Genomic DNA, 26880 nt, shown 5'->3' on the forward strand with positions numbered 1-26880 from the left:
TTCACGCAAGGTATAAATTGACATATCGAATTTGTCTGCTTTGAATGCTCTAATGGATGCCGTTCACAGAACCACGATAGCTGTTCTCGATGCAGAGCTATTAATTTGTAAACTTCGTGCTTCTATTTCTTTCGAACGTTCGCATTTTTGAAATTTCTTGTACACAAATTCAGGCCCTAAATCCAAATTCCGCTTTGAAGAGTCACTGGAATTTAACTTCCTCTCTCAAATGCAACATCAGGACGACAGAGACAGACTAGTCACGTACCACGACATACTGACACTCTATAAGAAACAAAGAGAAGCATACCCACAACCGCACAAACAACTAGACAGATCTCAAGAAACAAATTGGAAAAGGTTGCAAACTAGAACTTTCAGAAACCCAGTACACTTAAACAGAGTAGATTCGACACAATACCCAGAAGCGAGCTGCAGGCTCTGCAAGCACGAGCACGCAGACATGGCACACGTCTTATGGAAATGCACAGAGATCAGACTAATATACAGAGAGGACAACATAGAACCGGACCTTCTCGAGGAGCGATGGCTAAGCGCTCTGACTAGCTCGGATCTACACGACCAACTATGGGCAATCCAGCGGGCCCGGGCAGGCTATGCCTCACCACACATAATGCCCGGGTGGCCTGAGCTCGAGCCGGCGACCTCGCAGGTGCTTCTATCAATAAAGTTTTCTTCCGTCCATCCGTCCGTTCCTGCGTTTTACATGTATTTGAATAGGCCCCGTCGGAGTTGAGCACGGGCCTAAAGCTTCTTATCATGAAGGATAAGAGGCTTCCTTCCTCCATGCTTCTTATTAATAATAATAATCCTCATCGCCTTCTCCCATCCCCCATTGTGGGTACGTGCCTTCTTTAAGCCTCATCAACATCGCAATCGACGTCATCCTCGAGGTTTGAACGGTGAGAAAGCGTACCTCGCAGACAAGGCCATCGTTAGTCCTCCGGCGATCGCATTACTCCAACGATGGAACGTGACACAATAGCGCTGTGGCAGCCACCCCAGGAGCGGCGGCCCAACCGGAGGGACAGCTTCTCACTTAGCGAAGAGGACTTCCGGGCATCCACGGGCTTGGATCGGGTGGGTGCAGCAGTCACGGTGTGTGGAACGCGGCACGACCAGTGCGCACACCACACTTTTAAATTGCTTTCAGTCAGTGCTTTGGGAGATTTGGAAGTTTTCCATTCTTTCTTCTTTCTGGGGTTTTACGTGCCGAAACCAGTTCTGATTATGAGGCACGCCGCAGTGGAGGGCTCCGGATTAATTCTGACCACCTGGGGTTCTTTAACGTGCACTACAACGCAAGCACACGGGTGTTTTTGCATTTCGCCTCCATCGAAATGCGGCCGCCGCGGCCGGGATTCGATCCCGCGACCTCGTGCTCAACAGCGCAACGCCTTAGCTGACTGAGCCACCCCGGCGGGTTGGAAGTTTTTCAAGTCTGCGTTGAAGTAGTTTCCCACAATTTCGGACCATATTGTCTCCCAAAAGCTCTCTCCGTTTCATTTTACCCCGATTCCGAACGATAAAAATGTGCGCATCCACTGTACCGCTTTAGAAAATACTCCTGTGTGGCGTGCAGCGCAGTCCAATATGAAAGGCAACACCTAATCAGCCTCCGAGCAGCCATTGCAGCACACGTGCAACTTCGTACCTCCCTTCACATACCTCACGTACCAAGCAGTCGTCAAGGCACCTTCTCTTTGGTCTGTGACCTAGCTGAACCCTGAGCCTAATAAGCTATTGCGACATATCTCTGCCAAGTTCATCAATGTTTCCCTCCCCCTTGTTCCTGCATACAATCTTTTAACAAATGGACCGACTAGGCCCTGACAACAAAACAATGGGAGAGTTTTCATGAAAGCGATGAAAGCCATACAAGCCACAAAGTTCTTGTCCCGCAATCCTTCAAGGTTGGTATGTAACGCCTCATACGTAGGAGTCAGACACGTGCACTCTCCCGTAGCATAAATGGTATGCACTAGCCTATGATATTCCGATATACACTCGTCTATCCCAGGCGAAACACTGCACTTTAGAGTGAGGAAGGGGAGCTAGCGAACTTTTATTTCCGGTTATAAGCTAAAGCTTGCTTATACAGCAATAGGTTAATGTTGCTGACATACCATAAACTTTTGCTGTGCTTGTTTAATCAAGGAAAAGCTATTCCTTTCAAGGACACGGTCTGCATTCAACTTTTTGTCGCGTTTCTTTTTTTTTTTTTGTCAGCTACGAGAATTCAATACAATACCGCATGGGCACCGTGAAAGAAACGCCAAGGCAACCCCATGGCAAACATACCTTAATGCTTTCACTATACGCAATGTTTACTGAAAGGAAAAAGCATATAGCATAGTTAAGCACATTATACCTACTTGAATTCTCTTTTGCCTCCAGGGAAGCATTGGGCTGACCATGGTTGGCCTGAATATGTTCGCGTACCGCAAGAAAGGCTCAGACCAAGCTTAACAAAAAGTTATAGTTCATTTTTAGCAAGATTTAATGTGCCCGTGACATCGTGTCGTGGCACACGTGGCCTTCACTTTCCGTATCTTGGCAATGAACAACGCAACCAGATTATTGTTCTTTTGGGGGTGTGGTTAAATGAATTACAGGTTAGGTTGGAAATGTTATGCTTGCCTAGGAGTTGAAGTGGTGCCACCCATACTTGATCTAGTTCCATGGCCGACAAATGGAGAAAGATAATGCCACTCGCACATCGGCTACACAGTACCCCGGGAACGAGAATATAATATTAGTGCCTATGGATACGGGAACAAAATAAATGGAAGCGATCTCTCTGAAGCCTAATCGCTTATATAAATGACAGTGGGAGTACCAAGGGCCATTCGGTCAGGTTTGGCCTACCCAGCAGGTTCATTTTAGACAAGCCGCGTTGCATATCGCACCGAAACTGTAGCTCCCATTACAGCTATACCACGTCGCGGTCGTTTCCTCAGTGTTTGCTTATCTGAGTTCGCTTGTACGTGCAAGAAGAGACCACAAATGTTACAAATTTGAGCTTTTGACTAAAGCGAATTTTAAAAAAATAAGCTTTCTTGTTTCTTGTTAGTCCCTAATTAACTACCGTCAGCCAGACTATTGCCACAGCCGTGGCTTCATGAGAGCTGGCAGGAAAATTACAAGCTATATCGACACCACTAGTTTTTATTTTAATGTTGTTCTTTACCGTACTGACACACAGTTCTCAGTACAAAGTCACCTACATTAGCGCACAGCACTTGCCCGTTGTATCTACGTATTGGTAGTCTTCAAGCTCACTCAAAAACGTACCTGCCACCTGCCTCACACGAGCACCCGTGAATCCCGCGGGAGCGCAGGTCCCGCGTATTATCGTGCGCATGCTGACCAGCGTGGGGATGCTGCTGCTGTCTGCGGTGATCGTGGTGTGCATCCACATGTACGCGCGCACATTAGCACCTGGCAAGGAGTACGTTCCCCCCATGGAGGGAGAGCTGCACCGGCCTGACCCGCGCAGCCTCGACATTACGCTGGGCCCACCCGACACAGATACTCCGGTGCCTCACAAGGTGACACAAGCGCGCGACGTAAGTCTTTCCGTTGATACGTGCGTAGCGCATCCCGAGGCGCTATAACGTAAAGCTATATTCCAATCTGTTTCTATTCCATTTACTTTGTTTGCCCCCTCCGTGATTGGTCAAACATTTTTGGAGCCACGCCCACTTCGTCTGTCTGTCAGGAGACGTCACGAAAACCGCGAAAACTCTCCGTCTTAGAATGGCGTGTACGCACAGATTATCTATAATTGGGCCGTACAAAGGAAATTCTTTTTTCGAGAATTGATTTCTTGTCCTATATTAAAAATCTTGCGTCGCAGTATAAGATTACCGAGTCTTTTCAGCACTTATATGACATTGCTCTACCAAATCTTCTTTACTGAGCCTCCATGTTGGCGTCATTTTTATAACCCCGCTGCACGCCGCCGCAATCGTTGACAAGCCACCGCAAGTTAAGCAAGGGGAAATGGACCAATCTGAGACGCCGCCAACGCATTTCTCACCCGGTTATCTACTTACCCTGTGCCAGCTCACCCCCACAAAATCCTCTGCTCTTCGGCGCGCCACACCTATCGTCAGCCAATTAGATACGAAAAACCTGTAGTGCAGGCCAATGCTATTCCCTTTGAAACCAAGCAAAATTCACCTCCTATAAACGAGGACAGCGTTTGATTGGGATGTTGAAACAACCTTGCAGGTCGCCGCCAATGCTTGCGTCAGCGGTTACGTAAATTTGATGCCAGGAAATTGGAATAACGTCAGAATGTAATAACTTTACCTTATAGGGCGGTGCCCCTGCAGGCAATTCTAAAGAGACAGGAATATGACATTAATGGCATAATCGGTTATTCTGAATAAACGTCCGGTTGGCTACCCTATACCGGGACATGGTGAAAGGGTAGAAACGATAAGTACCTAGAAGGATAATCTGCACACTGTGCGAAGAACTTAAAACGATTTGTGAATGTGTATATCAGGTCTTGTGAAAATTATTCGAGTATGGTAATGTAGAATAAAAAGAAGTGGTCGAATTGTTGCGGGTTCACGGAGGAAAACAAAAGATACAAGGATTGACGGAAAAAAAAGGCAGGGCAAGCGCTTACGCCCAAATAAAGATTTTAGATAAGAGGTGTGTGGATTGAACAAGGCAGAGAAGTTTTTAAGAAGGCACCCGGAAATAAATGACACTACAGACCAGGTGAGGTAAGGTATTGTGTAAGAGTCCACCTAGTGGAGTGTCCATTTATGCTGTCGCCGATTGGCTCCCGCTGCACGAGCGAGAAGGAGCCAGCCAGTCTTCTTCTCGCTCGTGCAGCTGGAGCCAATCAGCGACAGCCTAAATGGACAGTCCACTAGGTGGACTCTTACAGAATAACCCCCCCCCCCCCCCCTGAACAGCAGCCTAATCAATAAACAATGACAGCGACCACTCTTTAGGCACACGCGTGGGATTTGCAAATTGCCATGTCACGCACTCTGCACGAAGTGCCGCCAACGTTCCCTGCCGAAAGATATACCTGGATTGTAACATCAAAAATCCCCACTTTTCCAGAAGATCCTTAAATTGCTGCAAAATTACCTAGGTTTTAATTATTTATGTTTCTTTTCGATGCGACGATAGTCAGCTCTAAGATGCCACTCTTCATGATTGTGATAGTGTGATAAACGAGGTCAAGAGCTGCAACAAGAAAGAACACGGGATTATCTTTTGTACCCCAAGCACTTATCATCGTCTGTCACGCTGGAAATGCCATGGAAAAGTCTCTGGGAATTGTCAAACCTACGAAATAATAATTATGAGTTAAATGCAACGTCTCTGGTACTTTTCACACTATATAGAGAAACGGGCGCACCGTACTATGTTTATATCATATGTGAAGCGTAATTCGTTCGCTAGAACTTGGAAAAATTACAGACGTTCATGCGAGGTATAGTTAACCTCACGCTACAGATTTTGTATTTATAGTCCGGCAATAATTCACTATAGAAAATAATAGTTTAGTTTGCGCAAATCCAGACTATTCTGCATGTTAGGCAGCTAATAGCCTTTTCTTCTCGCGTTTATCCTGGTTTATTCAAGATTCGTTGGTTTCTAAAAGCCAACACCGAAATCTGGGCGCAGGCAGCAAGGCTTGTTGTATTTGCTTTTCTGTATCATAGTGACGTCAGCAAGCGCATGCAGCTTGATTCAAGTACACTCATACACCTCCGAGATCTGTAATGTGAGCAACGAGCCGCGCTGGAGATTTCGCAGACGATGGCGCATCCAGCTATATAAATTCATGCAGCGCATTACATGCTGTGAACAAGTCGCATGGCCAGACGCTCACCCATATTGAAGCACTGGCCTGAGTGACATTTATTTTAGCATGAGCCGATATCATTCACGTAGCTACGCTCCTACAAGTGATAGTAATATCCAAGTAATATCCTACGATATCTTTCGCATAGCTACGCTCCCACATAGCTACGCTCCTGCGCTCCGACACCTCTCCTACATTATATTGATATCAGGTGACGTGGTCAGGAGACGTATTCTGCGGCGATCCACTTCGGTGATGCTACAGACTTGGCCGCGCCTTAGCCATCAGGCACGCGCTGAATGGCTGGTTGAGCAAAATCGGATCAGCTGATTGGCTGGTTTAGCTCTATGTCATCTGATGTTTCTCAACCAGCCAATCAGCACGTACCTGATGGCCAAGGCGTGACCAAGGCGATAATATCGCCGAAGCGGATCGTCGCAGAATACGTCCCCAGGTCTTGGAGTGCCATAGACATAGTTCACTGCCGGCAAGTATTACACTCACTTCACTTCCAGGGGTAGCAAACCGGTTGTGCTGAACTGGTTAACCTCCCTGCCTTTCCTTCTCCACTCTTTCTTTCCTTCCTTCCTTCCTTCCTTCACTTCCAGGGATCCGTGGAGGTGACAGAGTCCCACACATCTTCGGAGGCACATAGCACTCCTCCAACACTGAAGAATACCAAAGCGCATGACATGAGCACAGTCAGTTTGAGGCAGAAAGCGCCGCCGACGGTGACGCGGAGAATAACTGCAGCACGAGTTACCGCACGGAATCTGTCACCACTCGTGAACACGGCGCCTCCAGTCAAGCAGGACAAATGGAGACCACTCGCCTCCGTCAACGATTTTCCGGCCTTGCCTGTACGTATTCCATCACCGAAAAAAGTATAAAAAAGAAGAAAAAAAATCGCTTTAATTGCCCACAGAAGAAATCTTCAATGAACAACCATGCAAATGCGGACAGATATTTATGAATGTCATGAAAAAAACTCCTGCCCATCTCTTTAGCAAATAAATACGAACACATACATAAAATGAAAATCAAGTGCGAGCGTGATCAAAACGGTTTGTATAGGCCACGTAGAGATCTCGCACTTAACTCTTCAACTTTCAGAGCGCATCGAACAGTGGGCATAGGAAAGCATAAGTTCTATAAAGAATCGCAAGCTATGTACGCTCTGTGTGAGAAGTTCAAGAATCGTACTGTACAGTAGTCTCGCTAATACGTTCCAGTTACTGGCATTGCACGTGGTTTATGTGCAAGATTCACAGGTTCGTGAAGCAAATATCCGAGAAATTCACCCAGAGCCCATAACGAGGAGTACCTACGAGTATGTTAGTATGATATGATAGCATTTCAATGTCAGCGAGCACAGTAACTAAATGTTATTACTTTGTACATGTTTATTGTTTGTGACCGTCGTTGTGACTAGAATTTTAAAGTATTGTTGTGGAATTGGGCCGTTTCTATACAGATGCTTCAGTGCCGTTGACAGCCCGTATGTTAAAATACAATGTCTGCCTAATTATTTTTTTTCCTCTCGCGAATGTGTGATCGAAAGCCATCTGACCCTTGTGATCGCACGAGGTTCTTTAAACGCATCGAGAAGTCGGAGACTCACAAATGCTGCTTGCAGTGATAAAGTTGAGGGAACTTAAGTTTCACTGTAGCGTATTTGTTTTCTATTCACTCAATTCGTATTTCATTGCTTATCGCAACGGTAATTCTCGCATGCAACGCAGATGTCATTTACACCTAAGCTGTACGACGCGTGAGTTTGGGTCTAGCACATCAAGGAACACACCTCATTACTATGGGCGCTAGCGTATTAATCCTTACTGTGCGCTCAGGAAATTTCTCCGCATGCCAACTTGTCTTCTTGGATTGCGGCCGCTATCGGTAATCTTATCGTGGTTTCACTCGCACAGACCGACGGCGCCAAGGACGACCTCACCTGCTCCGTCGTCCACAAGTCCTTCTGCAGCAATGCCAGCGTGTCGCCGACGGCACAGTTCTTCTACGATCCGGACGAGAAGTTGTGCCTGTCGGCGACGGTACACCAGGCCCACGTCTGCAACCGGAGCCCGAACCAGTTTGCCTCCCGGCAGGACTGCGAGGCAGCCTGCGTCAAAAGCGAGTCGGCACCCGAGCCTCGGTGCTCTGAGCGTCCACGATTCGTAGCATGCGCGGCTGCAGACGTCCGTGATCCATGGTGGTTCCACGATGGCCACAAATGCGCGCCTTGGTCCTTCACAGCTGGCAGGTCAGTGGTGGAACTTGGACCCGGATTCACAAAGAGTTGTTAGACTAAAGGTGTTCTAAAGGGCAGAGGCAGGCCAATCATGATATCGAACCTCTACGATGCCCGGCATATTCCCGTGAGCTTTTCGCCCGGTGACTATATTTGGCTGTGGACACCAGTTCGCAAAAAAGTATTGTACCGCAAGTTTCCCGCCATCTACTCTGAGCCCTTCGTCATTCTCGCTCGTCTAAGTGACGTAAGATACGTTGTCACCCAAGTGACTGCAAATAATCGGCACTCGCGCGTTACACAAGTTGTTCATGTGGCTCGCCGCAAGCAGTATTATCGCGACCCATTTAACTCGCTCGGCGAGCTTCATCTGCCCGCAGTTAAAATGTCGCGGCAACGCGCGGAGGTTAGAAGAAGACAAAGAGGTGGTGTGGAGCACGCGCTTGAACAGGGCGGTTCATCGTACCGACTGGTTTTCGCCTTCGGCTGCTCCCTTCATGTGCTTTCATCTATCATCACCTGTAAATAAACCCACACCTTCGTAACAATATTATTAGCGAAGGCACACGGCGAATGGCGAACAACACTTACGAACGAAGGAAAAGCTCTGCGAATTCGTTCCCTGAGGCCAAATTCACAAATATTTTTTCTCGGTATGGGCTGTTTACCAATGTCTGGTAGGTATACAGTATAGCCTTCCCTAATGATATGTCTAGCATCAAGATTGCTTGAAAAGTCCCGTTGCGAACAATTCTAGTGTCAATTTTCTTTTTCAGCGCGGGTTTTATTTCCGACGTATTTTTGGTTATGCGGCGCCCGGCGTCATTGCGCGACCATGTCATTGGCATTGTGCTTTAGCGCGTGTAGCTATACCTCGAGACCAAATATAGCCCGAGCTTAACTTTTGTTTTTTATGCCTGATGCTGAAGGAATTCAGTAAGTACGCTATTTGTCAGAACTATTGAAGCCACTGAGTGAGGAAGTGACGTGTGTAACTTGACCATGTCGGTTGGTTCCTATTGAATGCCTGAAAGTCTAAAGCTTAGGAAAGCAAACAACACTGTCCCTTTCGGTCTGTAAGATATTATCAATATCGTCACATGCTACAAGCGCTAAAACACGCAGTGACAAGATACATAGAAAGACCGCACTAAATTTGAAATCCGTTCTTCTTGGTATCGGAGATTTCAAGATCCTAAATTCAACAAGTAACTACGAAGTTCTCTACGCAGTGCCGAATATAAGCCACCTTAGGCCACCGGTCTAAGCTGGCTTATATTAGATAGAGAGAGAGAAATGAAGAGGGAAAGGTAGGAAGGTTAACCAAGGACGTGCCCGTTTGGCTACCCTATACTTGGGGAGGGGGAAAGGGGAATGAATAGATAAGGAGAGCATAAAAAAAGAGTCAGTGGGGGACTGGCTTATATTAAAGCAGCCAAAAAGGGTTCCTTATTGGTCAGCAAATATAAAGGTCACTAAAACTTATTAACGAACCCTCACTGCAATCTACTGGATGCAGACAGGAGAAACACCTTTCCCCGATGAAATGTTATTGAAGTTTAACGTATTGCACGAAAAGAAAAAAAGTCGCAGTTTCACCCGAAAGGCGAAGCATCAATTGCGATAGCAAAGTAGTACAGAGCTATACGGAGTAAGAATAGTAGTTTTATCGGCTGCATAAACTTGGACACATTAGCTTACTAACTGAATTAAGTGAAATAACTTTCACTGTAATTCTATGGTACACTACTACGTTACCTCATACATGGTCAAGAGGTATGAAGCAACTGAGGAGCCAAAGTTGTCACGGCTAACACCCCCCCCCCTCCACAAAAAGAAGAACTGACAGAAAGGAAGTCGTCGGTACAAAGTAGCCAAACATGGCGACCTCAGTACTGTCGTTTGGTGCGTGACGTCACTGCCGCGACTTTTTTTTCGTAGTTCTGCGCTCGAATTCACAAAAAATTCTTACGCTAGAATTGTTCATAAGAAAGAATTTCAGCCAATCCGGACGCACGACATAATATTATCTAAGGCGGCCGGCCAATGGCAAAGAACACTTACGAAAGAAAAGCTTTGTGAATCAGGCCCCTGTTTCTTCACGAAAATATTACAAACCTTGTGGCAGGTGCCCCGTGGCTTCGGCTCCCGTCTTCAGCACCGCCGTCGAGTGCAGCGCGCAGTGCGGCGACGTCGAGCATCGCCGGTTGCGGGGCTGCCTGTTTCCCGATTCGCAGACGTGCACGCCCCGGCAGCTTCGGCGACCGTTCTTCGCGGTGCCCAAGGGCGAAGACAGCGGAGCGTTCGAGTGTCACAAGGTGGAGCCGCTCCTTCTCGTCCGCCACCGCTGCTTGCTCGGCCCCAATGGTTTCACCAGCTGGGAAGAGTGCGACGAGGCGTGCCATCAGCGCACGCGGCGGCGTTGATAGCTCTCGAAGCAGCTTTCTTGGTACCGAGAGGAAACAGGCCACATTCGATGACCACCGCTCCTCTTCACATTTACGAAATAGTAAAAAAAATTATTAGTTTATATCCCTCAGACTTCGGTTTCATGACAATTTCTCAAAAGCTGTGTGCAGTGTGGAGATATGTGTGCCTATATGGTATCGTAATCGCATGCACAATATACGGTCAGGTTGGCAGGCAGGCAGGCAGGCAGGCTTGCTCAGCGAAATAGTGGTCTCATCGTGGCAGAGAAGTAGAAACGATATTGTGGAAGAAAATTATGTGCAAGTACGTGTTGCATCTGCGTTGAACCAATGTATTATCATTATGTGCGCACAAAGCAGATAGGACTTACAGCACACAACTGTTTAGTCAATATAGCACTGCTTTATTCTTTTTTTTTCGTTGTTTACTGGAGTTTTATCATGAAACCGTGTATGCCCATTGGACTCCTTTGTGACCTATTGCTAAAGCGTCTTTACCTGTTACGTCATGGTAGGGCATTAAAGTGTGTGTATGTGTGTGCGCGTGTGCATGTGTGCGTGCGTGTGTGTGTGTGTGTGTGTGTGTTTGTGTGTGTGCATGTGTGCGGTGCGTGCGTGCGTGTGTGTGTGTGTGTGTGTGTGTGTGTGCGTGCGTGTGTGCGTGTGTGTGTGTGTGTGTGTGTGTGTGTGTGTGTGTGTGTGTGTGTGTGTGTGCGTGCGTGCGTACGTGCGTGCGTGCGTGCGTGCGTGCGTGCGTGCGTGCGTGCGTGAGTGCGTGAGCCTTTTTTCTTTCCATTAAGGCAATAAGTATTCTGAAGTCCCTCTGTAGCCTTCCACATCGAGGCTGGTGGTATGCAGCTCAGTGTTGTTCTGCATTGGCTGCCTTCACACTGCGGTGTAGCGCGCAATGTACACGCAAACTGCGCGGCTGGTTCGGCACACAACACCACAAAGATACTCCCGATATCTTTCTCTAGGAGGGATGGATCAGCTCTTGTGTCTTGCGTGGCGCGCGCCGCATGATTCTGAAAAGCAATACAGACCTATTCGCATTTATCATCCTATGTGCGAGTTTCGCATGCCATGTGGCCTTAACAGGTGCTATACGGCACGTCTACATCTAATGTGACTAAATGTGGCAAACACAACGTGTTTTCTATTTAAACTGAAGCAGATAAGGCCACCAGTGTACCCTGCGTGCAAAGTGTGGGAAGATATAGTCCCCCTAATCTGCGCTTACCGGCTATACCGTGTGCTCCAGCTCACGTTAGCCAAGCTGGTCAATGGAAAAAAATTAAAAAACAGTGAGAGATACAATTATCAAACCTACAATACGTGCTTGTCGGAGGTCTGACGATCGAACACCATCAGTTGTAAAATTGTATCTGGCAAAGTGCTTTTAAATGTGTGTAGTTTTTTTTTTTTTTTTTTTTTTTTTTTTGAAGAGCGTGGTTAGCGTTAGCTGGGACACCCCGTATACGCTATACAAAGAACGGCCCTAATGTCCGCACCCAACATTTACCCACTATCATCCTTTGAACCGGTCCTTGGCCCATGAACTATCAATGGCTGTGCATCTCGCGCAACGAATGCAGTTTTGTGTTTTCTTGGAGAAATTTAGAAAAGAATAAAACTGAGTAGGAGTGCATATGGCAGGCATTACCAAATCCAGGCTGGTAGCTTACCACTGTCGTTGAAAGGAAAAGTGTACAATCATTGCATTCTACCGGTGTTAACATATGGGGCAGAAACTTGGGAGGTTAACAAAGAATCTCGAGAACAAGTTAAGGACCGCACAAAGAGGGATGGAACAAAAAAATCTTAGGCCTAACGTTAAGAGACAGGAAGAGAGCGGTTTGGATCAGAGAGCAAATGGGGATAGCTGATATTCTAGTTGACATTAAAAGGAAAAAATGGAGCTGGGCAGGCCTTTTAACTGCGTAGCATGGATAACCGGTGGACCATTAGAGTTACAGAATGGATACCAAGAGAAGGGAAGCGCAGTCGAGGACGGCAGAAAACTAGGTGAGGTGAGGAAGTTAGGAAATTTTCAGGCACAAGTTTGAATCAGGCTAGTGCAAGACAGGGGTAATTCAAGATCGCCGGGAGAGGCCTTCGTCCTGCAGTGGACATAAATATAGGCTGATGATGATGATGATGATGATGATGATGATGATGATGATGATGATGATGATGGTGACGACGACGACGACGACGATTATGAGAGACACTAGTCTAAATGAGGCACTTTAGTTTAATGTCAAGTATTGTGTTTTGTGTGTCTTTGTTGTGAATTGTGCACATCATTTGATTTTTTGATCCTTTATATTTGGAGTAGCGTGCTAGACATACCGCCAGGCAAACCTTTCTAGGATCCGTTAAATATCTCTCTTTCTATCTGTAGCCTGTTCCCATCAAGCTTGTACACCAATTCCGTCAACCAAATCACACCACTATGCAAGAGGCATGCACAGCCGTACTGGTGATATGATACCGACTGCAGGATGAGTGAAGAAAAAGCTTCATTTTTCTTCCCGACAGACACAAGATTAATCTTGCTAAACGTAAGTCACCAGGTTCCTCGACATAAGGATGAAGCCAAAGAAAGAAAGAAAGAAAGAAAGAAAGAAAGAAAGAAAGAAAGAAAGAAAGAAAGAAAGAAAGAAAGAAAGAAAGAAAGAAAGAAAGAAAGAAAGAAAGAAAGAAAGAAAGAAGAAGAAACGCCTGTCAGCCGTTCGTCGGTGTGCTACGCATGCCCGGGATCGAGTGACTACGCATCATAGATGTAGATGTAGATCCTTAGGATACGTGCCCACTCCACGGGATTGTCCAAGAACCGGGTAAGTGGAAATAAAATGTCCAATAGAGTGCAAAATTTTATACTGGCTAAGTTAGAATTGGAAGATACAGATTAAAGCCTGCATGATGTTGTAATTATTAAAATTCTACCATAACCATAAAAATAAAGCAGTTCAAATTATAATTGGGTCAAATTTTCAGACTAGACTTCAGTTTACCAGTTTTGTTCTTCAATTCATTTCAAACACGCAACTTATTTTATTCACGTCTGACTGCTGCATCAACCCTCCTCCATTTTACTTTCTTGGTTTCATTTACTTTACGATTGAAAGCCTATTCCAACAATGCATTTTGCCTGTGCAGACTAATTATTCTCCTCCCCTTTAGTTGGTATGCGGCACTGTTCTTGAGGTAATCACAATCATCATCCTGTACCATTCCAGCCAGATCGAGGGTCGACGGTCTTGTCAGCTGTTCGCTACCGCACATGCATCACTATAGCGCGCAAGAGGCGGCCATGTACGAGTACCAACACCCAAACGACGGCTTCGTCCAGTCGCCCGACGTGATGCTCCAAGAGGAGAGCACCTTCTCGCCCCCGAGCAAGCGCCGTCAGGGAGGCACCCTTCACTCCGCGATTCCTCATTCTCCTGGCCGTGGCGGTCCTCCTCGTCGGCCTCTTTGTGGCCGCTTTCTTCCTCTTAATAGTGAGAACGACGAACAACGACGGCCACCCGGACTACGAGGACGACTCCAGTGAATTGCAGCTATACGTGACCCCGTTTGCCATGCCATATACCGAGCGCGTCATCACCTTCGCGCACACGCGCAAAGAGCGAGTTTCGTCTGGCGACCGAAGCATTCTCGCGGTCAACGTGGCGCCGCGCGATCGTCCGGGCCACTCGCTCGTCGACATTTCGTCGGCCCCCAGCAAAGACGACGACGTACCCACTCCTCAGGCACGGCGACTTGGCCGTGGCCGACCTGCGACTTCGCACGACGTCGTTGCTCGCCGATATCAAAGAGTGAAGGCGCGAGATGACGTGATCCACTCGTCCAACAAAGACGAGTCCGAGCCGAGGTGGACTGCAGGCGCGCCTCAAGACGGGCCTCTCCGATCTAAAAGCGCGGTCTTCAAGAGTCTGAAAAACGTCACCCAGGACGTGGCAGGAAGTCCGCAGTCACAGAAAGGCGCCGCTTAGGCCTGGAAAGTGAAAGCCGATCCTGAACTTGCTGAGACGGAAGGACCAGGTTCCTCAGTCACGGCTTAGCGTACACTTGGAGCGGAAGAGTCGGCTGAGTAACGAGGTATTCCGAAGCAATATTTCCGGACTTGTAGTAGTCGCTCTGTTATTAGGCAGCTAGTTCGCGATGCCACCAAGTGCAATATATCGTTATATTATATAGGTCTACACGAATCGATTGCACCTGCATGCCCATTGTCGACTTAATGCCTCAGTCATTATTAATTTCTAAACTTTTTTCTTACTTTAGTTAGGTTAAACAGATGGGTAAAAATGTGCCTTTTGCAGTCATGTGGGAATAGCTTGTGCGCTCAAATACCAGCCTTTGTAAGGCAGCTAAATAAAAAAAAGTGTATGCTTGTTTTTTTTTTTCTTGTTTTTTACAGTTTTCGTAGCATGTTGAAAGCGTAAATGCAATATCAAAAACTACAAGCCTAAAGTGCTACTGAAGAATGCCAGAAAGTTTTCATTCTTTCTCTAAAGGGCACCGCCTGCGCTATCTTTATTTCGACTCCACAGCTTCAGTGATAGAAGATCAAAGAAATTATAAAATTCAACCTAATGTACGTAGAATGTATATTCTTGGTTGGCGTAAAAATCATTGCAAAATAAACATAACATCAGCTGATCCAAAGACATCAAATAATTATGAGTAGCAGCCGTAAAATTATTATCGCTGCTTGAATCTGTTAATGAAGGTATATTGAGCATCGCGATGGAATGAAAAACACACACAAGGGGACTTCTTAATATGGCATTGATAATAATTGTTATGCTTATATGCACGACTTCCCATTGGCCTCTTTTCAGACGCCTCGGCAAAGACAAGAACCCACATCACAATTTATCCTTCCTAGTCGGCATAACTCGGGCAACGTCCTCACAAGCCTGCCAAAGACTTAATTTTTCTTTTTCTTTTTTCAGCGAAGCTGTCTATGGCTAGAAGATGGGGTTTTGTGGCGTCCGCGCTGAAGAACTATCATCATCAGCAATGGCTCGAGCATCGTCGTCTTCTTCCAAAGCTGGCTCGGCTCAACCGCGCGAACGCGCTCGTGACACTGCTCACGCGTTCGTCGTCATGTTCTTGCAGAGCTGGCTCCATTGCCGCTCATCATTCCAGCGTATAAATTCACTTCTCCTCTGTCCTCCTAATAGGGAGGCTGCGTTTACGGGGGTATGAGCCATTACGAAAGGGGGTATGAGCCATTCATTGTCTTACGTGACGGATGGATTTAATAACAGAGGTGATACGCGAATTTGTATGCGTACCTATCATCACGGTCACCTCCGACCAGGACAATAAATATGTTCGTACGTTTGTTTAAAATTCTGTGTCACATCTGTGTCGTGCGCTAAACAGCTTCGCTGATCATCCCCCTTCACAGAGTGGAATGGATCATTAAATTCTTTTTTCAAGATCAATATATACATTGAACGTATGTATCGCTCATAAGTAGCCTACAGCGAAAATCTTGTTTTACGAAAACGCGTTCTAAAATAAACCTAGACAGCTCGTCAAAAAGCTGAAGCATTTTTCAAGTATCATGCGTAAAAGTGATTATGGAGCTTGTCGCAGAGTTTGTGCAACGCGGCTAACATTGTACACTCGGCCACAAATAATACGGACATTGAAATCTGAGAAAAAGCTGAATATCTACGCAGCCTCAAACGCAGCCTTGCATTTGTATTTCGGGCCTCGACTAGAACATGCTACCAACATTGCCGCATGCAGTTTTACGGGATACTTACAGGCTGCTCGGGAATTGAACGTTTTCTAAGATGCCCGTGGTCCGTAAACTTTTGTGGCCGAGTGTACTTTCACCGGTCTGTGTGAATGGACACACAATTGTGAAACAGTGTACACTGTGAAATAATGTGCACCCTAAATAGTATATAAAGATTTACGTTATTTTACAGTATAAGAGGGCTGAAGCATGAAAACTGAAGCGTTCGTATTGTTTGTCATATAGCCCAGCCTAGCAAAATGACCGGTTGATGAGTGTTCCCGGATTGAAAACATTGCCCAATGTATGTTCTTTTTTCCTTTCAGTTTATCGCTTATACCAACTATGGGGGATTGGGCGGTAACCGGAGTGATAAAAACAAGTGCTCCCAGCTTGGATGAAAAGCACTAAAACAAGAAAAATGAATCGCGGAACAGGAATTTGGAAGTGCATGTTCTCGTTCGGAAAACCTTAACAACTCACTTGATTCGCAGGTCTTGCAGGTCTTCGCAGGTCTTGCAAGAGGCAATAGTGATAAATGTCGGGAAAGGAGGTGGGAAATAAGCGGTCCGTTTATACGAGGGAGTTTATTTCTTCACAGACGTAAGCCAGACATTTTCCCCACCTTTATTACCCAGCAACACGCTCGCAATTTATGCATGCATTTGATCATGCGTTCTTGAGGAGTCCGATCATTTCAGTGTCGTACCGGTTCTATTTCTTCGAGCTTTTGTGGTACTTCCATGAAACTTTCGTGGACGCCGAGGGGCACGGTTCAGTGGGGCGTTTGGCTGTCACAAATGAGAAAGTTTCACGACATGTTAGGTGTAATGTGCAATAAAGTTGCGCCGAAAGCACGCATTTACTACTAAAGTCCTCGTTTTCATACGCAAACGCAAACGACATTCCCGTTCGCAAACGACAGGCGAAATCTATGTGGAAGGGTGTAATCGCGCCGCCTGCCACAGTGAATCAAACAAGACGTAAAAGTGCCATAAGTAAAAATAATGAGGACTAAGCGAGACCATAAGTCATACATCAATATCTTGAAAGGCCTTATGGTATTTACTGCTCGAGCTCTCATTCAATTATGTTATAAGAACCATTAACATTGTACAAACTTCGGTTGACAGCACACTGCAACTGTCACTCTGACAGGCTTGAAACGTCACTTTTATTTTAGTGTAGGTTACCTGGGTTTGTATTCACAAATCATGCCGCATTCTCTAGTCTTTCGAAACAAAACGAGCGAGCTTAATACCGAAGGCAGCGGGCCATTGACGAGCACTCCTACGAATGAGAAGCGTTGTCAAATAGCCCGCTGGTATGCTACCAAGACCAAAAGAGCAAGGAATGTATGATCCACTTTCTTGCAGCAGTTACTTTTTAATGTGAAGCGTTATACGGCTACTCACACCGGAGTCCGGGGTGGATTTTAGGACAACCTCAAAATGACCCACTTTAGTTTGCCCAGAGTCGCTAAAAAGTGCCAAATGTTTAAACATACGTCATTCAATAGGCAACTTTCACGTTCCAAAGTGCTCTGGTTAATTTCCTCAAATAAATTCAAACTCTCGTAACAATGGAAAACGGGCTTTAAGTGAGAAGTATGCGGCTTAGGAGCCAGATATGGGTGCGAAGTCATGCTATAAATGTTCCTATATTGTGCCGAAGTACATTTAGCGGCCATTCGGGGTCGCAGGGTCACCTCTGTGCCCTCTTATCGTCAAGGTCACAGCCGGCGCGAGTCTCGAAGGCGGCGGCCATACGCCGGCACCTTGCCACACAAAGCACGGCCAGTCCGTGCTATGTGTGGAGGTAGTTTGTGCGCCGAGAAAACTAACGTTGCACGTTGGACTTGTTGGTATAACATGAAGGAGGCAAAATGATGGAGTCGCCTTCGCGACTCTGGGTAGCCTAACCACATCATCGTATTGGCAACTGAGAGATTGCTGAAGCAGATTCAATCGAAAGTATCCTTGCCAGTGTGCCCCAATAGAAAGAATAATATGGTAGCAGTCATACCGTATATGCTTGGATCGTCGCACCGCCTCCAGAAAATAGCGCAACGCAATAACATTCAATTTGCCGCTCTCAGCGCATAACAAATTAAGCAGTCTATGTAGGAAGACCACACCAGGAAGTACAAAGATGATGACATGCGGAAAAAAAAAACACCGGGAAAAGCTTGTAGGGTGTATAACAGGTGTCGCCTACCAGATACCTACAATCTGCGGAGCTTGCTAGATCGGCCGGATCGGGCGATGCCTTAATGATAGGCTACGTTAGCATAAATGTGAACAAAGAGCAGGCCGGTGGTTTTCTTGCACAGCACTGCAAGAACTGCCCCTGCCCGCCCATCTTTGAAAATACGGTGATTCTAGGAAAAAGCCTAAACGAGATGACCATGCTCATCATTGCGCCACCTTCGCTGGCTCTTGTATCAGCAAACCGTCCATCTCATTATCAGAAAAAGAGGTGGAATTTATGCGCATGACATGATTTCTTATCACTAACTTCCCATTCTGTCGCGAGAGGTGCTATCAGGTTGCTCGGAGCACGTGTTTTAATGCAGGCGAGAGAAGTGTATATGTGTATGCAGTGAGCCCGCAATAAAAACTCGATGTTGAAAGTTAGCGCCAAACGTGTGTGTTGTATGTGTTCTTCTTGTGTCCTGTTTCTGACGCGCTACGCCTTTTGCCTCCACCGAGAAAACTGTCGCGGCCGAGCGGAGTGAGCGTTGTGGCCAAGCCGCTCGGCAGAGCGGCAGGCACGCAACAAACGGCACTACGCTAGCCGTACCGACGAGCACATTTAACAACAGTTGCATAAAACATTTAATAACAGTTGTACTTAAAACTTTGTGTGACTTCGAAGGATTGTTGACTGAAGTCATATGAGTACTTAGAAGACCTCATAGTAGGAGACAGTTCAATTTCACAGCCCGAGTTCCCTCGCACCACCAAGAATGTGGCATGTCTCGGTGGTGTAATCTTCCTTCGTGCAATTGTCTTATACTTCGCTGTCACTAATACCGCTTCGCCTTTCCGGCGAAACTGCAGCCTCTCTCTCTCTTTTTTAATGTTAGACCTGAGCATAGGCGCTGCTGTGCATGACTGCTATTGACTCTGATTTCAAGTGAGGCTGCCTTGGCCTCATTTCGGTTACTGAGTGAATTATATAAATTTATGACCACCGCATGCAAGTCTCGATGTTTCCATCGCTAATAAATTTTGTACAACATTAGAAGAGTTTTCTTTTTCGGGATTCGTTAGCATTGCTTATTGGAAAGAGAAGCAATGCTGAGACACACATTATTCACCTGTATTTCTCACGCCGTTGATAAAATACTCTGCAAAATGGGGTCACTGAAGTCCACAGGTTTTATTCAAGTTTAAAAAAAGCAAGCAAAGCAATTTGAAGCGAGCTGAACATACAGCAACAGAATCATTCTCTAGGCATAGACTACCCACACCATTAGAAATAATTGTTAGTTGGCTACCTCCTTCTCTTCGAAAGATATAAGTTTTGTCCGGGTCGTATATTTAAATATATTCTGTCTGTGCATGGTGATCAGAGTGTAAATTTTAAAAAATGTTAAAGTGAGAAAATACGGATGAGGTAGCCGCCGCTGGTGCTTCTAATGCGCTTGTCCTCCTATTGTCAGGTTTTGCAAAAGTAAAGCCAAAGTATGAAGGCCCGTTCCATTCGTTTGCACCACTGTGAACCAGTTCACGGCGGTTCACGAGAAGTTCATTAATTATGCAGGTCGATTTCTTCGGTGTAGGAACAGCGCGGCACCCGAAACAAATTTGAAGATGGACGTTTTTTTTTTTCCGACTAATGTGCATGGAGTGCGTAAGTTTTGAGAAGTCCTGAACACGGAGGTGGAGGTGTGGCTGACTTCACACCTCCTAATTTGCACGATGACGCTCCCCAGGATAATTCGCAAAAAAATGTCGCAGGCTGACGCTCCTCACGGACGTCGCCGCAGACCGCGAGCGCATATAGTATGTCCAGTTAGAAGCATCGTGTGAAGCGCAATAATGAAGCATCTCACCTACTTCACAAGATGTCCTTGTACCGGGACATGACTAATGAGGCTCTTGGGCGAGTGGCATGAGCGACATTTGATGACCACTCAATATGGTGCTTATGAATGTACTATAAGGAGTAGACATAACATAAACAATAAATAAAACACTAACAAGGCACACAGAAAGTGCCACCACCATTGTTTCTGCCTACTCATCTCTCAAGCGTAGCATTAGGGACCTCCAATTTTTTTCCCTGCCTCGAAAATTAGAGCTTCAGTAAAATAGAAAATACGGTGAGTTGACAACGGATAACCATTTTATAGTGTAACGCAAGAATATTGAACATGGAGTTTGTCGTGCGGTACATCTTCTCGCGCTGCTACCTCAAATTGATTAATTGCTCTAAGCAAACGCTTGGTGGCGACTTCAACACTCACAGATACTTTGCCCAGGTACAGCTTCCTCTTGTTACCAGCGAAAGACAGAGTCATATTCCCCCTGACGATGATCGGTTCTTCCTGGTAGATTTCCCGTGAATCCTCCGTCGTTTGGGTGCTCGGTTCGGTCCTGTCAAAAAAGTTGTCGTAGTTTCATCCGAAAGGCGAAGCATCAATTGCGATAGCAACTTAGTAGAGAGCTATACGGAGTAAGGATAGTAGTTTTATCCGCTGTACAAACTTGGACATGCAGCAGCACCGGCAACACACAGCACTGTTGTCGACGCCGTCGGCGTTTTGCCCGCGTTCGCACAAAATGCGTGCGGCGTTGGTGACTGTTGCTGGAGCCTCTGATATAAATAGGCACTTGGTGCCGCAGCTAAACGTCGCCTCTCTTCCCTGCCCCCCCCCCTCCCCGCGGCCTTTCGTGCGTCAGAAGAAGGCGCGTTTGCTCTACATATATGGTGATTGTAAAGGAGGAAAGAAACGCCTCTTCTGCAGCCCTTAAGGGAGCACGGCACAGAACGCGCGTTTGTTCTCCGCCGTGCGTTCACTCCCCGTGAAAGCGCGCGTCCCTCGCGCCCTTTCACTTGCACATACAGCGTTCGGCGGCGCGCGGCGACGATTTCATCTCCATTGACGTCATACGGAACCTCACGGCGACGGCGACGCCGACGGCAGAAATCTGCTTTGGAGTGTCCATATAATTGCTATCGCAATAAAAGAATATAAAGCACCCGTACACTGAGGATGTATGTGGCACTTGTTCACGACACATCACATCAGAAGCGCAAGGAGCACTCGGATTCGCAGAGAGTTTGGACCGATGGTTGGTCCTTACCCGATGATAGCAGACAAGCTGAAAAATGTCGCAGTTTCATCCGAAAGGCGATGCATTAATTGCGATAGCGAATTAGCAGAGAGCTATACGGAATAAGGATAGTAGTTTCATCAACTGTATAAACTTGGACATGCAGCAGCACCAGCAACGCGCAGAACTGTTGTCGACGCCGTCGGCGTTTTTCCCGCGTTCGCCCCGAACGCGCGCGGCGTTGGTGACTGTTGCCGATGATGATGACGATAAGTGGTTCTTGAGGGAAAGGGAAAGGTTGGCGCTATCTTCTGCAGCCCTTGAGGGAGCATGGCTCAGCGCCAACGGGGAGGGGTAAGTGGGAGCGAAAGAAGGGATAGAGTGGAGTCGCCATGGCTGGGCGAAGCAAAACCGGCAGGCATAGGCGGCACGTATCAGGCCGAGATGGAAGGCCTTGGTGTGCTGTAGAGTCTGCAGGGGTGTTGTGCCAGGCCGGTCAGGCCCGGGGTGGGGTGGGAGGCCATGAGGCCTTCCCGCTTGTAGAAATGTCCTTAGAGGCGTGCGGAGAGCCCTGACGAGTCAAGGAACTCCACGACGCCTCGAAGTGCAGAAAGGTGGTGTCGGCCGGGGAAGAGGAGATCTTCCTCCTTGCCAGAGGGGAGGCCCAGGCGGCGGAACTCCTGCAGGAGTGGGCCCCGCTGCTGGAGGTACGCCGGGCAGGCCAGCAGGAGATGTTCGATCGTCTCCGGCTCCCCGCAGGAGCTGCAGGCCGGGGACGTCGCTCGTCCCAGTCGGTAGCTGCGTGCTGCCGTCCAGCTGCAGCCGATGCGGAGCCGGAGAAGGAGCGAGGTCTCCCTGCGAGCCAGGCCTCGCTGGGGGAGTGGTCGTGGGGGGCATCCCAGTGCCACCCGTTTGTCTGGGTGGTGGGTCGCCAGGTGTCGCCGCAGCCTCAGTCCTGTGAAGTCGCCCTCCGTCACGGCCCGACTGAGGGGCACAGTGGTGTGGTGGGCGTCCTTCGCCAGGGTGTCGGCTGCCTCGTTGCCCGGGATCCCTACGTGGGCGGGGATCCAGTGCAGGGACACCGGGTGGCCTGCGTCCTGCAGCGCTGTCAGCCGGGTAGACAGCAGTGCGACTCCAAGGCTGGCGCTTTCTGGCAGTTGCCGGTGCCCAAAGAGGTTGAAAAAAAAAACTTCGACCTCCTTGCCGGTGCCTCTGGGGGCGACGCGGAGGTTTTCGACCAGATCAGAACGGGACACTCGTCGAGCAGCGTTGGAAGTCTTTACCACCTTCTCGCCTCGCAACGTTTTTTATATAAATACGCATTTGGTGCCGCAGCTAAACGTCGCCTCTCCTCCCTCCCTCCCTCCTGTCCCCCCACGGCCTTTCGCGCGACGGAAGAAGTCACGTTTGCTCTCCGCCGTGCGTTCGCTCCCCGTGAAAGCGTGCGTCCCTCGCGCGCTTTCACTCGCACATACAGCATACGGCGCGCGGTGACAATTTCATTGTCGTTGGACTCTATACGGCGTGCGTGCGTGCGTGCGTGCGTGTGTGTGTGTGTGTGTGTGTGTGTGTGTGTGTGTGTGTGTGTGTGTGTGTGTGTGTGTGTGTGTGTGTGTGTGTGTGTGTGTGTGTGTGTGTGTGTGCGTGTGTGTGTGTGTGTGTGTGTGTGTGTGTGTGTGTGTGTGTGTGTGCGTGTGTGTGTGTGTGTGTGTGTGTGTGTGTGTGTGTGTGTGCGTGTGTGTATGTGTGTGTGAGAGAGAGAGAGAGACACAAACTTGCGTCTCTGCGCATGTGCCACTGGGTAAGTTCTCTATTATGACAAAAAGTTGTCGCAGTTTCACCTGAAAGGCGAAGCATCAATTGCGATAGCAAATTGGTAGAGAGCTATACGGAGTAATGATATTAGCTTTATCAGCTGTATAAACTTGGACATGCAGCAGCACCGGCAACACGCGGGACTGTTGACGACGCCGTCGGCGTTTTGCCCGCGTTCGCTCAAAATGCGTGCGGCGTTGGTGACTGTTGCCGGAGCCTCTGATGTAAATAGGCACTTGGTGCCGCAGCTAAACGTCGCCTCCCTTCCCTTCCCCTCCCCCACGGCCTCTCGCGCATCGGAAAAAGGCGCGTTTGCTCTACATATATGGTGATTGTAAAGGAGGAAAGAGACGCCTACTTTTTCTGCAGCCCTTAAGAGAGCACGGCGCAGAACGCGCGTTTGTTCTCCGCCGTGCCTTCACTCCCCGTGAAAGCGCGCGCCCCTCGCGCCCTTTCACTCGCACATACAGCGTTCGGCGCGCGGCAACGATTTCATCTCCATTGACGTCATACGGAACCTCACGGCGACGGCGACGGCGACGGCGACGGCAGAAATCTGCTTTTGAGTGTCCATATCGCAATAAAAATCGGGCAAGTTTGCACTCGGTCGTGCAAAGCTTAGGCACAGCGAAACTGTCGATCCTCAAGTCTTACTGGGTGCTACTGCTAGGTATTAATTTGATTGCTGCTAGGTCTTAGCTTGGTTTAACTTAACTACGCATGTAGGAAGGTATTCTCGAGCGATCATTTTCGGAGGTACCTTCTTTTTCGAGACATTTCGCATGACCAGCCCTGGACGCGTCGGCGCCTACGACTGACAGCGTTCCTGGCATGCCACAAAAGCAGGCAGGGTATCCAAGGTTGGCATGTGCCAAGAACGTTGTTGCTTGGCGACGCCGAACGCGTTGGCGACATTTCGCGCGACTAGCGCTGGACGCGTCGATGCCTACGAGCGACAGCGTTCGTGGCATGCCACGAACGCAGGCAGGCTAACCAAGGTTGGCACAGCGCTAAGAACGCTGTTGCTTGCGACACCAAACGCGTTGGAGGCTGGCCGCTCGATATCAATCGGTCAGCTTCGCTGTGTCGTGAGCTTTGCGCGGCCTAGTGCAAGCTTTCGATATTTTTTCCTCCTGGCTCAGCGCGCCGCGGAGAGAAGAGAGGCGGGGATCGGGAAGGGAGGGAGACGGCGTGCCGCCCTCCTGGGTGTCGGCATGGCTACGGCGCGGCCGTTTCTTCATACGAACTACGAACCACAAATTACGGCTGGTTTAAGCAGCTTCGCTGTTAAAAAATATTTTAATTTCTACGCTACTGGGCGGAATCGAACGAGCGTGATATGTAACCAAGCAATCTTGTCGGAATTAATATTCACACACGCAATACGCGCGTACTTCATGGTGGCGCCTCTAGTTGGCGCTGAGGGAAGCCCGAGAGTGGAGCCCGGTTGCAGCACGCGCCACATGCATCACGCGTTACAGCTGCAGCAATACAGTGTGTCACTACATTGTTTTAATGCGGTTCGCATTAACATCGACAAGTCAGCCCTAAATTGTTTCTGCTTGGTTTACCTCTCTCTCTCTCTCTCTCTTTTGCATTTCGCCTCAAACTAAATGTGGTCGCCGCGGCCGGATATCGAAGTCATGCCCTCGTGCACCGCTGCAGAATAACACTGTATCCGCTCAGCTACTGCGGCGGGTGAGATAATTAACTGGTTATCCTTATCCATCAATCGACGTTCACTTTATGATTTATGCTATAACCAAAGTTTATTGGTTAAATTCACGTGCACTATTCACCATAGCGCCACCCCGAATATCTCGGCACAGTATATATGTATAGCGCCTTATATTTATCTACAACGTGTGAGATCCACGTTGGTAATATAAAGAGATTACACGGGTTCTACGTGCCAGAGAGAGAGAGAGAGCAAGCGAGAGAGGAAAGGCAGGGAGGTTAACCAGAAGTCAGTTTCCGGTTTGCTACCCTACACTGGGGCGGGGGCTAAAGGGGTTGGAGAGAGTGCAAGAGATGTATACCTAAAGTAACAGAGGCGCTGAAGTCCAGATCTCCTGGATGTCCTTCAGCACGCGGCGATTGTTTAACCAGCAGCTATAATTTCACGGGAGCTTGTATATCCTTCGACCCTCACAGTAGGCTGCCAACCAAGACTAGAGTCGTAGCTACTAGTACGTGCTCAGCTAAAGCGCGGCAGCTCAGGGGCTATGCAGCCGCGAAATAGATATCCGGTTCTATAGTTGTGAACAAGAAGAGCCGATTTTTCGGCCAATGAATCGCATAAGGACTGGCAATTGACCTTGTTAACGATTGTTAATCGGCCCACAGCGATGCACTTAACACTGCTGAAACCGCGAAAGATCACCTTTCAGTTGTACGGTGCCTTATCTTTGTCGCAGAATACTTGGGTCTTGAGGAGGTGGTGGTGGCGATTTTGGTGGTGCTCGCGCTTTTGGTGGCGGCGGCGGCGGCGGCGGGGGCGGCGGCGGTAGTGGTATCAGCGTCACTGTCTTTCATCAAGCTGCCGCCGCCCAACATGACGAAGGCAATCAGGCCACACACTGACAGCACGATCCCTATGGCGCACACGCGCAGCAGGAGCAGGGACCACGAGCCAGCGCCGTGGTCGTCCAAACGCTTCTTCTGATATTCGTCTGCCGCCGGAGTCCCGGGCATCCAGGGTGTCCCGGGTGTCCCCGGTGTCCCGGGCGTCCCAGGCGTCGCCGCAGCGAGGTAGTATGCGCCGGGCGTGGGCGCAGCCGGGTACGCCTCGAAGTAGGGAACCGCGCGCGGATCTTCCTGCAGGGGGTCCCATCCTGACGGCTGTTGAGCCTGCCACTGCGCCGCCATTATTTGGTTTTGCGCGGTTTGATTTCCTTCATTAAATGGCGCCTGCTTGCTTGTTTGTTTGTTTGCCTCAAAGAGTGGCTCATACCCACTATGATGGATTGGCCAACAATCTGGCGAGTTAAGAAAATAATTAGTCGAGTCTAAAAAGAAGCACTATCGAGAAACGTTGAGTAGATAAAAAGAATGAAGTCTGATAAAAATTTAAGAAGTTATCATGTCCACTGTGGTTGCCATTGCTCTCGTCCTTATCCTTTTTATAGGAATGCAGTGGTCGACTGCATGAAGTTTACCGGGAGTTTGGCTCGCTATTCACTATAGAAGGGATGTCCGCTTCGAAACTGTGCGAATGAAAAATGGCACCTCCGTGGTTTCAACTGCACGACCACAGTGTTCCGGACCCTCCCAGCTGGGCCTCGTACATGACGCTGTCCAAATTTGGGAGGCCGCATCCAAGCGCTTTTATAGCTCTCAAATCTGCCACCATGTCCTCGACATCCCTTTTTTCTCTTACGCTTCTCACTTTTACTCTAAGCACTGGTGTCCAAGCGTCTAGCCATTTACAAGCAGAAATTTCTCCCCTACCCCTACTATTTGCAAAAGAA

General features: G+C 48.2%; 2 protein-coding genes across 2 annotated transcripts; one reads left to right on the plus strand and one right to left on the minus strand.

Moving 5' to 3' along the window:
• Window positions 1-987: 987 nt before the first annotated feature.
• Window positions 988-10540, plus strand: LOC125943568 (uncharacterized). The gene is made up of 5 exons (XM_049662991.1): window positions 988-1101; window positions 3363-3590; window positions 6472-6723; window positions 7792-8126; window positions 10243-10540. Exons 1-5 carry the CDS (start codon window positions 988-990, stop codon window positions 10538-10540), a joined length of 1227 nt encoding a protein of 408 aa, XP_049518948.1.
• A 7502-nt stretch (window positions 10541-18042) lies between these two features.
• LOC125943569 (uncharacterized) lies at window positions 18043-26327 on the minus strand. Its single transcript, XM_049662992.1, has 3 exons — window positions 25794-26327; window positions 20785-20914; window positions 18043-18087 (listed from the first exon to the last, which is right to left on the minus strand). The coding sequence occupies exons 1-3, from the start codon at window positions 26276-26278 to the stop codon at window positions 18043-18045; spliced, it is 660 nt and encodes a 219-aa protein (XP_049518949.1). The 5' UTR covers window positions 26279-26327.
• Between the last annotated feature and the right edge of the window lie 553 nt (window positions 26328-26880).

Source organism: Dermacentor silvarum, chromosome 2 (assembly GCF_013339745.2).
Source record: "Dermacentor silvarum isolate Dsil-2018 chromosome 2, BIME_Dsil_1.4, whole genome shotgun sequence".
Classification (NCBI taxonomy): Eukaryota; Metazoa; Arthropoda; class Arachnida; order Ixodida; family Ixodidae; genus Dermacentor; species Dermacentor silvarum.